General features: G+C 38.5%; 2 protein-coding genes across 3 annotated transcripts in view; both read right to left on the reverse strand.

The window, feature by feature from the left end:
- The window catches only part of anp32e (acidic (leucine-rich) nuclear phosphoprotein 32 family, member E), an 8864-nt gene extending 7183 nt beyond the window's left edge, over nucleotides 1–1681 (reverse strand). For both annotated transcript variants that reach the window (XM_008422258.2, XM_008422257.2), the window contains exon 1: nucleotides 1486–1681. In XM_008422258.2, coding sequence (XP_008420480.1) covers nucleotides 1486–1539 — 54 coding nt within the window. In that variant the 5' untranslated portion in view covers nucleotides 1540–1681. The remainder of the gene's footprint in view (nucleotides 1–1485) is intronic.
- Nucleotides 1682–5041: 3360 nt separating this feature from the next.
- gabpb2a (GA binding protein transcription factor subunit beta 2a) lies at nucleotides 5042–13557 on the reverse strand. The gene is made up of 8 exons (XM_008422256.2): nucleotides 12851–13557; nucleotides 11018–11125; nucleotides 9980–10147; nucleotides 9201–9395; nucleotides 8832–8985; nucleotides 7895–8071; nucleotides 7697–7815; nucleotides 5042–6719 (listed from the first exon to the last, which is right to left on the reverse strand). The coding sequence occupies exons 2-8, from the start codon at nucleotides 11123–11125 to the stop codon at nucleotides 6378–6380; spliced, it is 1263 nt and encodes a 420-aa protein (XP_008420478.1). The 5' UTR covers nucleotides 12851–13557; the 3' UTR covers nucleotides 5042–6377.
- Between the last annotated feature and the right edge of the window lie 503 nt (nucleotides 13558–14060).

The following is a 14060-nucleotide window of genomic DNA, read 5'->3' on the forward strand; positions in this document are numbered from 1 at the left end:
ATATGAAAGCTACACATTGCAGCTTTAACTAAACCTGTGTTTTATGTAAATAAATAACAGTGTAGTTCCTGTTGTATTGGTGAGACTACTGGTTTTACTCTGACTAGTAGCTGGTTTTATTTCCCAGAATCCTTTGGTCTTCCAAGCCTTATATAACGTAAGAGCCTGAGCAGAGCATCAGCCTGCAGCTCCATCATCATCTGCGCTGTGAGTGTGCAGGGTTTAACCCACTGTAATCTGCATGCAGAGTGCTGCAGGAAGAGGAGGAGGAGGTGGAGGTTTCTCTGCATTAACCATCTGCCGGCTTCCCCCAATTTATAAAACATGACCGCAGCGTTTCATCTGTTCAAGTAAATTAACTTGGAGTATTATTTAACCTGAGCTGCTGGTTATATAATACACACACACACACACACACACACACACACACACACACACACACACAGGCATGCAGCTTTAAAGAACCGGTTTATGGGAGCAGTGGACACAAACGGGCACACCAGTATCTGCGCTCACAGCTTTCACGTAGATCCTCGAGAGCTACGTGAACACACAGTAATCTAATTTCTTGTACTCTAACGGCTCAGGTGTAACGCCATCTTGTTCCGTTACGTCGTCCTTATTCCGTCGCCGAACCCCCCCGGTTACCTGGTGGCCACGTTACCGCGGTGTAACGCCGCCTTGTTTTAACCAGTTTCTGTAGGTCACCGAGTCGACATTTTCGCCGTCGTCGTCGAAAATTCCGCTCGACACGAAAGCTAATCCGCTTTCAGTAGCGGCAGGTCGGTAACGCGTTACCGTTCCGCCGCGCAGCCTGTGACCGACCTTTGCGCGCCAGCGAGCTGGGTCGAACCGAAACCACCGCAAAAAAAAAAAAAGAAAGAAAAGAAAAGACACGAAAACACAATAATTTGACTGTGAATTAAAGTGGACATTGCGTGGCGTGACCGGACCTGTTGAAAGAAAGTCAGCTGTAAGACAATGTCGTCGAAGTTTAAAGCTGCGGCGACTTAAAAATGTCCGCTCATAAAGGACGAGCGAGTCTATAACGGACATCAGATGAGTTGTTGTTTACCCACACCGTACTCCAGGAAAAACAGATTGAACACAAATATTATTATTTTAAAGAAGAGTTTCCCCGAGGAGCAGATACGATGAAAAAAGTTAAAGCCGAACAAGTTGAAGGAATTAGCAGCGTGTATCGACCGTTGAGCCGGAGTGAGAGACGGAATTTTGTCGGAGAGCAGGGGGGCGGTACGACCGAGCAACCCCGTAAGATGCTCCACATATACCTCAAACAACTATAACGAGCTGGGCTCTAACTCATACTGTCAGCGCGTCGATAAATATAGTTTAGCATGCGATTAGCCCGCTCGTACTCAATAAAGGGAGTAAGTAAGTGCTGAAAGGCGAGAAGCAAGGTCCGGGCTCCGGACGCGCATCACGGACAACAATTACCACATTCTTACTGTCTAAGTCGCTTACCTCTGCTGGGCTTCGGTTCCGCAGCTCTAAAGTAATCCTCTTCTTCATATCCATGTTTAACTGTGACGTGTGGTTGTTTAGAACCGAGCGCTGAGCAGTTGAGAAAAGTCCCGGGGATCAGACGGGTAGCTGCCCTTCTCTGTTGGCCGCAAGTTGCCTACTGATCCTCCATGATAACTTGCGCCCTGCCCCCTCCACTACACCCCCGCCCACCGAAAGAACGGGGTTGGCCGTCCCTGTTTTCCTCTCTTCTGATTGGTCGACAGAGACGTCAATCACGATCATCGGTATAATAATCCTCTATCTGGATGGCTTAAAAGGCGTAGGAGTTGTAGTATTGGATGCGGGTGACATTTTTAAATTTGTCGGGGTTGTTGATCTAATCAATCAATTAAAAATATTAATGTAATTTTTACCAACATTTTTGCAGAATGTGTTTTTTAAATATATATTTTATTAATATATTATCACAAATATATATATATGTATTGGATATGTAGGAATATCTCCAAAATATATATTTTTAAAAGAAAATATTTTATCACATTACTGAGTAGCTCAATAGTTGGTGCCACAAACAATCCCATTATAATTGATGTATATGGAGGTTTTTCCTCTAACATACCTTTTTTTTTTTAAATTGATCAGTTCATAGATACTTATAAGAGTAACTCCTAGTAATCCATGACTTTCTTTTTCCCTGTATTATAAATGTGACATGACAACTGGCCACTAGGCTGGATGAGAACCTATTTTTATCTTACCACCACTCACAGAGACAATGGTGGTAAGGAAGTTTAAAAAAAACAAAACCAAAAAAAAACTTATAGGCATGCTGTAGTAACCTCTCAGGATCAGTCTATTAGAAAACCTTTACTTACCAAAGTATTGTTTGGGATTAATGGTAAAAAAAGAAGCCTTTTCTGTCCCTTCATCACAAACAAACATAGATTTTGATATGGGACTTTTCTCAAATACCATAATAATTGGATTTCTGGCATAAAAATTAAAGTGGCTGTGGGTTAAAATAATTGGTAAATATGTTGAAAATCACTGTTAGGTATGGTAGAGGATCTGTGATGCTGTGGGACTGTTTCTACTTCAAAGATAATAAATATTAATTAAACAAAAATCAGGGGAACTCTACCAACATTAAATTTCAATATACATGCAACCTACATTAGGATTTTATTAAGATTTTTTCCAATAAATTATCTTGCCATATATTGTGTTGCTTTAAATGTCACAAAGTTTATTGAAAAAGAACATAATAAAATGAAGATTAGTTAAAAAAAAAACCAAACTTATTTACAAATACAATTTTTTTTTTTTACAAAAATATCATGACCAACGCTAAACTACAGAGCTACGCTGTGCTCCAAACACTATAGAGAGCTCATAAATAAATGAAGCAAACTATGTATGGTCATCATCGCTTTGAAATCTCAAAGACACAACAAAGACGTTCTTCAAAAACAAAAAAGAAGTTTATATTTAATTGCAGGCAGCCATCATCATCATCATCAATGTCAGAGAAGCCAGTAGGTAAAGTTAAAAAAATACAACTTTGTATGTACATAGAAAAGGGTTGGTTTTGCAAAGCTTATAAAAATAACTAACACAAACAGCTGGTCTCAGGTTGAAGGAGAAGTGGGGGGTGGCAGGCAGCTGAGAGAATACATGTGATCGATCCGAGTACAGTGAAGTTCAGCAACACGAACCGGACCAACATGTGTTTGGCTTCAGGGGATTCAAATCCAACATAACTGTAAACTCCTTCATGTTCAAAAGGTTCCTGTAGGTGCGCATGAATTTCATTTATTGAGTTTTTACTAACTGATTGAGAGAAAATTCAGTTTTTTTGCAAGAAAAAGCCAAAACAGTCCTAAATGAGGTTAGTAGTACTTCATTTTACTGCAGGATTGTTCCACAACTTGTTTTTTTACAAACCGTAAAGTTGTAAACAGGTTGTTCTGCTTCAGTTTGTGGTGGTAACCATCTGTAAACTTAACTGAGATGAGAAAGTTGATGCCCTTATACAGATTTCACAGAGACGCACCGATCGAGTTGGAATCAGCCAATATCTCCTCAATAAGCTCTGATCAGCAGATCTGTTCTATTCTTTACATCAAATTGTAGAACCATTTTTTGGTTGAGAAATGATTAACCACAAACATGTCATTTGCAGTTTAGCAATAATTAAATTACACATTTTCACTTGTATGAGTCAAAAAAAAAGAGAAATTGGTCAAAATCTGAACCTGAAATAGCAAGGGAGAGCCTGATCAGTGCATCTCTAACGTCAACCATTTTGATAAAAATCACAACAAAACAACGAGTTTCAACACAAACCACAAATCATACTGCAAAAACACAAAATCATAAGTATCTGTATCTGTTTTAGTGTATATATTCCAGAAGACTTGAAATAAAACAAAACAAAATTACAAATAACTTTTCAGCAAGATACAATTAATTAATATAGATGAAAAAGAACCAATTCCACTGGCAAATTATTTCATTTATAAGAAAAGTATCTTAATATAAATGAAATAATCTGCCAATTGAACTAGTACTTTTATTAATCAATATTTTGCTCAAACATTACATTTTCCTTCTTTAAAGTGTACTTGGATGTTTGGACTAGAAACTAGACCAAACTTAGTTGGTAGGATTTTGTGTTTTTGCAGTGTAATCAAGCTTAGAGCCAACATCCAGACCCTCCTGAAGCCTCAAACATTCATRCATCAGGCCTTCAGAAACACTGTGCTGCTGTTTGTCACAGAGCTGGTTCCAAACCAGAACCGCAGACAACGCTGCAGAATTGGATGAAGATCAAAGATTAGGTGGAGAATGCACGGACAAAAGGAAGACATCAAGTATTTTTCAGCTTCTCGAGGGAAAACCTTCTCCTTTACTGCCTGTAACAGTTGATCTGGGTTCACCTTTAATATACACAACAGTTTAGGGCTAACCTTTTGACAGTTTGTTGGTCTACTGCACAGAAGACGACTGAATAACTCGAGGTTTAATTAAAATGTTTTAACTGTCTGAGTGGGTTTTCTGTTAGGATAAACATGTAATAAAATATCTGTGTAACTGCTAAGTTAGTATGGTATTAAATAATTTAATATTGCAATATAATGGGTTCAATCATGGCAAAAACATAAAAATCTTACCAAGTAGTTTTGGTCTAGTTTCTGGTGCAAATATCTTGGAACACTTGAAATAAGACAAAATTAAGTTACAAGTAACTTTTCAGCAAAACTTAGTAGCTTGTTTTAAGTCAGTAATCCCTTTTTATTACTTTTTATTGATGAAAATGTTCTAGTTCCACGGGCAAGAGGGACTAAAGCCGTTACCTAGCAACCTTAGCCCAGCCCAGCCCGTTACTTAGCAACCAGTTTTAGTTCCACCGGCAGATTATTTCACTTATAACAGGATATTTTTCCATGTTAAAAGTAAAATAATCTGCTAGTGAAACTTGTATTTTTCATCAATATCAAACCAGCTCTTAAATCTTTTTTAAAAAGTTATTTAAAAGTTAGTTTTGTTTAGTTTCAAAACAAAACTAACACAAGAAACTAGACCAAAACTAAAACTACCTGGTAAGATTTTGTGTTTTTGCGGTGATGACAGATCTGAATTTCATGTTGAATATGATGAAATCCCCTCCAAATGCACCAAACATGAAGATCACATTACAAGGAATCACTGCAGTGTCTCGATAATCGCTCAGTTATGGCCACACCAGGTCAGCTAACTTTGGGATTCACTAAATTAAACGACAAAAACAGAACATAATACATGTTTTAGAAAAAAAACAAAAACAAAAGGGTCTGATGGAATAGTTATTGGCCTTCAAAAAGAAGACATACTTAGAGAGTATTAGGGCCACGTTAAGAAATTATAATAAAAATTAAAATTACGAGTATAAAATCATAGGATAAGGAGAATAAAGTCAAAATAACAAGAGCATAGAGTTGAAAGAAAAGGATAGTCATAAAATTACAAGATCAAAGTCTTAATGGTCCAAGAATGAAATTATACTACATGAATTAAGTCAAAATAATATGAGAATAAAGTCCTAATATGAGAACAATTCATATTATTACAAGAACTAAATCAAAATAATATGAGGATAAATTCTAAATCATGACAATAAAGTCATATTACCACAATAAAATGGTAATATGACTTTATACTTTTATTATTTAGACTTTATTCTCAGGTGATTTTAAATCTATTCCTGTACAACTTTCTCATATTATTTCATCTTTATTCCTGTATTATTTCACATTTATTTTTGTATAATTTTGACTTTATTCTTGTCATATGAGTTTAATCTTATATTATGACAGTTGTATTATTTCAGCTTTATTCACATAATGTTTTGACTTTAATCTTGTGATTTTATATATTTTTATTTCCTAGCGTGGCTCTGATTCTCCGATGTTCAAACTTGAATTAGGCCAAACTGAAGGTCTAAGTTTCTGTTGAGTCACATTTCGAATAGGGAAGAGGGATGTAGTTCTATCAGGAACAGAAACGTTCGCCTCCATGCCGAATCGCTCCCACATTTCCTCACACTGAACTTCGCAGACGGATGACAACGTAAAGCAAACGCGACATGAAGGTCCATGTCAGCTCATGCATCTTTTCCCTTTCTGTTGGATTGCATCGAAGCGACGGTCAGCTGATCTGTCAGCATCCGGTCATTCTGGGGCTTAAGATGAAGCAGAGCTGGACTTTCCTGGCCGGTCCGTCTCTCTGTAAGGAATCCATCTTGACTCGGATGCTCTGTATTTCCTGTAGTGAGTCAGCTGCTTCCCTCCGTCTCAGTTAAATGAGTCCAATCAGCCGCCTCCTGTTACGATGCGTCTCCTCCTGCGTTAGGAGCTGACCTGCGTCGCCTCGCCGCCCGTCTCCACCAGCGTCACCTGACCTTCCTCCCCTTCCATGATGATTCCCCCTTCCTGCAGTACCACCATCTCTCCCTCCTCCTCCACTACGCCGACGGCGCCCTCCTCCTCGTCCTCCCCTCCCACCACCTCCTCCGGGCTGGCAGCGTTGGCGCCGGCCGCGGCGTTGCCGTTGCTGGTGTTGGCCTGACTCTGGGCCATGGCCTCCAGCTTCATGCGGTACTCCTCGGCTTCCTGCTCCTTACGGAGGAGCTGCTGCCGGTACTCCTGAGCCTTCCTGTTAGCTTCCTGCAGCTGTCTCTGCAGCAGCTCCTGAAGAGCGAAGAAGAAGAAACGTTTACAATGAAAACAGACAAAATAGAGAACCGAACCAACCAGTAAATCCCATCAGAACCAGATAATCCAAAGTTTGTTTTCCGTTTCTTTTTTAATTTCTCCACATTCACCAGTCAGTCAGTTCTGGTGTTCCACATGGTGCTGTACTTGGGCAAGTTTGATTTAGCCTTTAATATCTCCAAAATGCATTTATTCATAACTGAAATATTCAATTTAGCAGCTCGTGATCCAATTAGAATTTTTTATTGAACATAATTTAAATAACACACATCCAGATGAATCTTGTTTATTAGATTAAGGAAGTTTTTACACCTGATAGTTCAGTAGAGAGCCAAATTAATTACAAGAACCTGTTCCCCCCTCCTCTCCTGTGGGGGAGCTGTACCAAGAGCTACTGAAGGAAACGGCATGAAAACCTCTGAAGAAGACAAGAACTCAACTTCCTTCTTCTGCAGAGGATCACGTTACATTGCTTAGCCAATCAGAGCTGCGGAGGAGCCCTGATTGAAGGAGTTCCACTCTTTTTACCAAATTCTATAGTCTAAATCTACTCCTTAGTCGGATCTTTTTGGGGTTGCTACTGCCTCTAGTGGCGAGGGGGTGGTAACACAGCTAATATAATTACATTACTAAATCAGAATACCGCAAAGTATTTTGTGTGGCGGGGGGGGGAGGGGAAGATAAGAAGAAGGGTTCGGTGAATGCGCATATGAAACTGGGGGGTTCGGTACCTCAAAAAAGGTTAAGAACCACTGCCCTAGACGCTTGCGTTAGTTTTTATTGTATTTACCCAGAATTCCCTGCTTTACAATAAAATATCTGGAGGGACATTTTGATCACTCAATTAAATTAGATCACCTCAAACAGACAGATGTGAGTGTAAATAAATGTCTTTTACTTTGCAATAACCCTGTGTTAAATGTAATTCAGCTACGTAAACAGGAAGTACTCACAGTCTCTCCTGTGTCGTTGTGATTGTTGGTCACCTCCAGCTTCCTCTTCCTGGAGGGTGGAGGCTGCGGCTCCTCTGTTACCACCTCCTCCGTCACCGTGTTGGCCGGCACTGCGAGCACTGACAGAAAAAAGAACAAACCAATAATTATCGGCACACAAACCGTCCTGCAGCCTCCAGCCCTCAGCCTGGGACTTACTCTGCTGTCCGTGCTGCATCGTGACAAAGAAGGGCTGGGACATCCCCCCCGTGGTCTGAAGGTTGCCATGTTGGTCCGTTACGATTGTGATGACCCGCTGACCACTCTCATTCACCACCGCGGCATGCTGGATGTTGGAGTCCAGAGCGCTAGCTGCCATCGCCTCCTCCGACTCTCCTGCAGAGCAAAAACATTTCAGAGAGAGAAATCGCTTCAGCTGGAGGCCCCGACATTACAACCAGCTGAAATAAATATTTATACATTTGAAACTTTAAATCAAAAGGTCAAGAAAATATTTCTAAAAATTTACATCAAGCAAATAAAGTAGCCCGAATTTTTTCCTGCACGAAATAGATTTTACTAGTTATTGTCATTGCACAAAGGCAACAATGTACAATGAGTACGTATAAAAAAATACTGAAAAACACAAAATACAAGCGTTACTGGTACAGATAAATAATAAAATACACATAAATCTAGACTAAATATAAAATAATATATTGATATATGAGACAAAAATCTAACAAAGATTTAGCACATTTCTGTATTAAAAATCTAGTTTTCAGTTTGTTCTTAACTTAATTAAATAAATTGATTAAAAACAGGATTTCAGTCACTTTCTTTCAAAACGCCTGCTATAATTAGCCAAGTTTAATAAATTAAATGAAAGATGATTTGGGCTCAGCAAAGTCGACATTTCAGTAAAAGTTTATAGTTCTGTTAATCATAAAAGCTTCTAACACAAAGACAAATACTTTGTGTCGTACTTTACATTTTCTACTGTAGGAAACCTTGAACACCCCCGATGAAAACTTTTTCTCATGTTTTCATGTCACAGTAACAAACTTCACTCCTTGGCCTGAGAAGGCTTCAGTTCCTCGTCTTCTCCAGGTCAGAGTATTTAAACGCCGTTGAACTGTGGCGTTTCTGTTCTCACCTGCGCTGGCCTTGTTCAGCAGCTCCGCCAGATTCACCACGCCCCCAGGGATGGCGGGAATTCCCTGGATTATGAACTGCGGTTGGTTGGTGGTGCTGCTCGTCTCCACGTTCATGCTCACCTGGTTCATGTTAACCTGGTTCTGCATGCTCTCCTGTAAGCAGACACCAGCAAACATCTGGCTAATTAGCTCCTACAGTGGATTCATTTAAAATTATTCTGTTGGTGCAGATCTTAAGTTGGCACTTTGATGCGGCATCCAGCAGAAAGAGTAAATGTTTAAGATGCTTTGCAGCTGCAGTGATAATTAAAAGCAACTTAATTTGGCAGAAGAAGGCAAAGCTGACTGGATGTCGCAGTTCCTCTCACCTGCAGCATCAGCATCAGCTCCGTGTTCTGGATGTCGGCTGCGATGTCGAACGGCGTCTTGTCGAATTTGCTGCGCGCGTGGACGTCGGCGCCGTGTTTGATGAGGGTGTCGCACACGCCGTGGTGTCCGTGCTGCGCCGCCCAATGGAGGGCCGTCATCTTCAGCATGTCTTTGGCGTTGATGTCCGCACCACTCTGAAGCAGGTTTACCAAAAACGATTTAAAACATTAATTCACATGAATTTATCTGGTCGTCTGCATTTAGAGCAAAGAGTGAAAGTCTTGATGCAACGTTTAGTCGTTTCACACAAACTTTCATGTGATCATTAAAGACTTTTGCTCTTTTTAACTACTTCACAATCATGTTTAAGATTTTATTGTTTGTCTTGTCCTCCACTTCATATTTACTACTTTTAAAGTTTTAGTGGTTTTACATAACTATATAACTAGATTCATTGCTTACAAACTGTTTGTTTTTAATTGCTTTACTGCTTATAAACTAGCTGTTTCATTTTTTAAAAACTAGTTGAATTACTGTTTATAAATTGGTTCATCTATTGCTTATAAACTCGTTATTTTATTGTTTATTCTTTTTAATTTTTAGCATTATCTGTTCCGTCCACTGTTCTGTCTATATACGTTAAACGCACTCTCAGAGTCCAAAAACACAATTCTGTCCAACTATTTTCTGGTCTTTGAATCCACTTGGTGATGTCATAAAGGTAAAGAAAAGATGGCCGACTGAAACAAACTGCAGCCAGTCGGTCCTGAAGTCCCACCCTGATCAGCAGCTCTACGATGACTGTGTGTCCCTCAGCAGCTGCCATATGCAGTGGGGTCCTGTCCACTTTGGTTCGGGCGTCTCTGCTGACGCCAGCTCTCAGCAGGACGTCGGCGGTGGAGTAGTGGCCGTGCTGGGCGGCCAGGTGGAGAGGCGACGTCCCCAACTGTGGAGAAAGAAGAAGAGGAAGAATAAGACGAAGAAGTCACATGCAGATTAAATAACTGTGACGTCACCGCAGTGACTAAACTGGCTGCTTCAGCTGGTCGGTGTGGAAAAGTGAGATCAAAAGCACAAAAAGAGACAAAAGTCATTAAAGTAAATGTTGTTGTAACAGAACAGAATGAATTTAATAAGTTTCTGTTTTGAACAACCTGAACTCTGTATTACATTCTTAATATTAAGATCAAAGTATTCAACTCTTTTCTCCATTTGGTTCCTCAGAAAATATGAAAAAATACATTTAAAAAATTAGTTTTCTGGTGTTTGACTTAAAATTCCAGTAAAATTAGGGCTGAAACAATTATTTGTGATTAACCAATTACTAAAATAATTGTTTACCGATTTAAAAATAAATAAATAGCTAAAAAAATCTGCTACAATTGATAATCGAGTGACAAAAGGTGCCTAAACTTTTTGTCAATCTGTTAATCCAAAAATTATTCAATCAATCTACAAATGATTAAACGTTCACTACAGGAATGCTACGTTATTGCATTTATGCAATAAAGTTTTTATTTTCTTATTTAAAAGAGGAACTGAGTTATTTGTCTGTTTGCATTTTTAATGCATTTCTAATATTGTATTAAAAATTCTTAGAGGCTAAATGAAAAATGTGCCAAATGTTTTTTTTTTATCTGATTAACTGCCCAAATAATCGATTACTAAAATAATTGTTAGTTGCAGCTCTGAATAAAATACATTAAAGTCTGTGGTTGGAAATGACAAAATGATAAAAAAGCTTTACTTTTATCGAGTCATTGCATAATTTAGAGGTAGAACAGATTATTGTAAATTAGTTTTGTGGGCGTCTCACCCAGTCGGTGGTGAACGGCGCTCCGTTGGCCATCAGGTTTCGGACCTCGTCGTCGTTTCCTTTCCTTGCTGCTTCCAGCAGCCGCTTCCCCAGATCCACCAGCGACATCTAACACACATCAGAGCAGCAGCTCATAAAAAACACTTCCAATGCTTATCCTCGTCCAAAATACAGATTTTAGATTAGCAGCATGAGCCACATTCTGTAAATTACTAAATGAATTCTGATGAGGCTCATTTGTCAGATTAAAAGCCTTTTGAACAATTTTTCTAGCAAAGTTTATTGGTCTGATGTAATATCTAATATTAAATGTTGTGTTTTCATTAGCCGTAAGGAGAAAACCATCATAATTAACAAAAATAAAGGGTTGAAAACATCAGTCTGTGGCGTACCTTTCAATAATAATGTAATTTATTGAACATTTATTGAACTGTATTTTCAGTTTATGTTGTGGCTAAAAACATGAAAATGAAACACAGGCAGTGATGGCTACATGAATAAAAACCAAAAATAACTCCAAACTATAACATCTCACTTCTATTAAAAGATACTCATTTAGTTTTTAAGACAGGAAAATGAATTAAGAGCAGTTTAGAAATAGATTAAAGTAAAAACAGTTGCTTTTTTCCAAAAATGTAAAACCTAATCAGTTTTTAAATGGTTACAACAATGGTTTTAATGGTTCGCAAATGTTTTGGGATTTAGTTTCACACATTATCCACATAAACTGATTTATTTATGTCTGAAAATATTCTTTTAATGCTGATGAAAGCTTATAATCTTTAATGATGCCTTCCTTAAGTTCGGTGTGAATATTTAACTAAGCCTAAGAGGATTTATTTATTAAACACCAAAACATAATTAACCTAATTTTATTTCATTGAAACACTCCACAAAAAAAAGTTAAAAATTTATTTAAAAAAAGAAGGGTGTGTTAGCTTCCCCCTCCATTCACTGTAACGGGGTTTCAAAGCTAAATATGTGTCCATTATCGGACAAAACCCCGCCTTTCAGTAACAAACTGCATTTACAACAAAATAAAAACTTGTGCAGTTTCTATAATTTAGTTTAAAAAATAAAAATTGAACAACTTTTCGGGTTCGTGAGCAAATTTATAAAAGCAAATTATGGTCTTATAAACAGGACCACGCATACATAATCATATGTGTCCGATTATGGAATTACTCGCATTCAAGCATTAGCCTATTACCTTCCTTTTTGCTAAAACTATACAGAAACAACACCTTAAGAATCAAAGTGGGACCATTTTGTAAAACGAGTTATTAGTTTGAGGACCTTCTGTGAGTTTATAATGATAATTTAATATTTTTGTAACTGTTAAAAGTCCCGTCCGATAATGGAACTCCTGCGAACAAACAGTATTTGTTATTGCGAAACAGCGGAGCGGGACGAGACTCTGTCTCCGGGGCCGAGGAGCCATTTTACGCGCCTTCACGGCCAGAAAATAGACCGCCATGTGCCACGTACCCCCGTCCCCCCATCTAAGCTGCTTTCTACGGCATTCTACATATAAACATCTCCGTCGGTGCTACCGAGAAATAAACAGAAGCACCGACAGGAAACTGTTTGATATTAAGTTGTTGGTTTTCCGGGGGAAGTCACACAGAAATTTCCTATTTTACACACGGAGAAAAAACTACTTCCACATCCGGTTAAGTTGCATTCTGCAAGCGTGCACCGCCAAAGCGCTTACCGGAGGAGTGTATGATGATATTGTTCCACCTTTTGTGGTTATTTCTGTAATCTTTAAATATAAGAAAGCTCGGAAAATATGAGTCTTCTCCTGGCGTAGGACGGCAGAGCGCTACTTACCGCGTTCAGGTTTGTTCGGGTCCAACCAGGCTGCTCCTCTCTGCTAATGTTAGCAAGCTAGCCGGCTAAGAAGCGCAAACCCCGCCGCGTGAAGAGGATTTGTGCGATTTTTTATGGTTCTCCGAGACGTAGCATGGGCCAGATATGCGAGGAATCTGTTTCAAAATTCTCTAAAAACGGGCATTTGGGACCTCTGTAGCTTGTCGTAGTCCTCAGAGCTTGTTTACTGCTGAAAGTTAGCAATCGGTAGCAGTTACGCAGCCGGAAGTTGATATTGAGCCTTCAAAATAAGAATAGTTCTCGTTATTTCAATTTAAGAAAATTAAATGTCACGAAAATGCAGCTTTTATCTCGTCTTCCAATTTATGCGATTCCGTTAGATTTTAAAATGGTCAAATATTTGAACTCTTGTCAAAATATTTCATATAAATTAGAAGAATACCAGAAATACTTTGTCATTTCAGCTTTAAAGTTCTACTAAGATGTATCGTGTTAAATTCAGAGCTGCACACTATATTGGATCACAACCTGTGCCATGGATACCACTAAAATATTTGACCAATTCTTTGTAGATTTTATTTTGTACAGAAATATTAAAAAGTTATATTATATTCAGTTTTAGTTGCATCAGACTAAACAATATAAAAAATATGGCACAACACTGACTAGAAACTTTTTATCAAAAATAATTAGAAAAATTAACATAACTGCCCACTGACTTTTTGCATTTTACATGTTATAAGTATTTTTTTATATATATTTAACCACTTTTAAAGTAAATATTCTTCCAATATATAAAAAGATACGGTATAAAAATTAAAGCCTTAAAGTGTAGATCATTTTTTGTGAGTCAAAATACGCTGAAGTATTTCACCAAAATACCAGTTTATCACCGCCCCCATTTTATTTTGAAAGTTGTGGCAGGAAATGCGTACTTTTTTCATTCTGCTGTTTACCAGATAACTATGTTAGCAGTTAGCCCGTAAGCGTTCAATGGTTAAAAAGTTAGATTTCGGCTGGTTTTTGCCTCTTTTGCTACCCGGTAAACCCTGTAACCGTATTTCAACAGGGGTGTGTGATCGTCTGGCAGGGATTCACCCGCCGATGAGCCGTTTAAAAACTCTTGATTATTGTGTTTTGTCTGATACAAATATGGCGTCGGCGCGACACCGGAGGTGGAAGCCATAATACGTTAACCTCCCTGTGGGCG

Source organism: Poecilia reticulata, linkage group LG11, assembly GCF_000633615.1.
Source record: "Poecilia reticulata strain Guanapo linkage group LG11, Guppy_female_1.0+MT, whole genome shotgun sequence".
NCBI classification, from domain to species: Eukaryota; Metazoa; Chordata; class Actinopteri; order Cyprinodontiformes; family Poeciliidae; genus Poecilia; species Poecilia reticulata.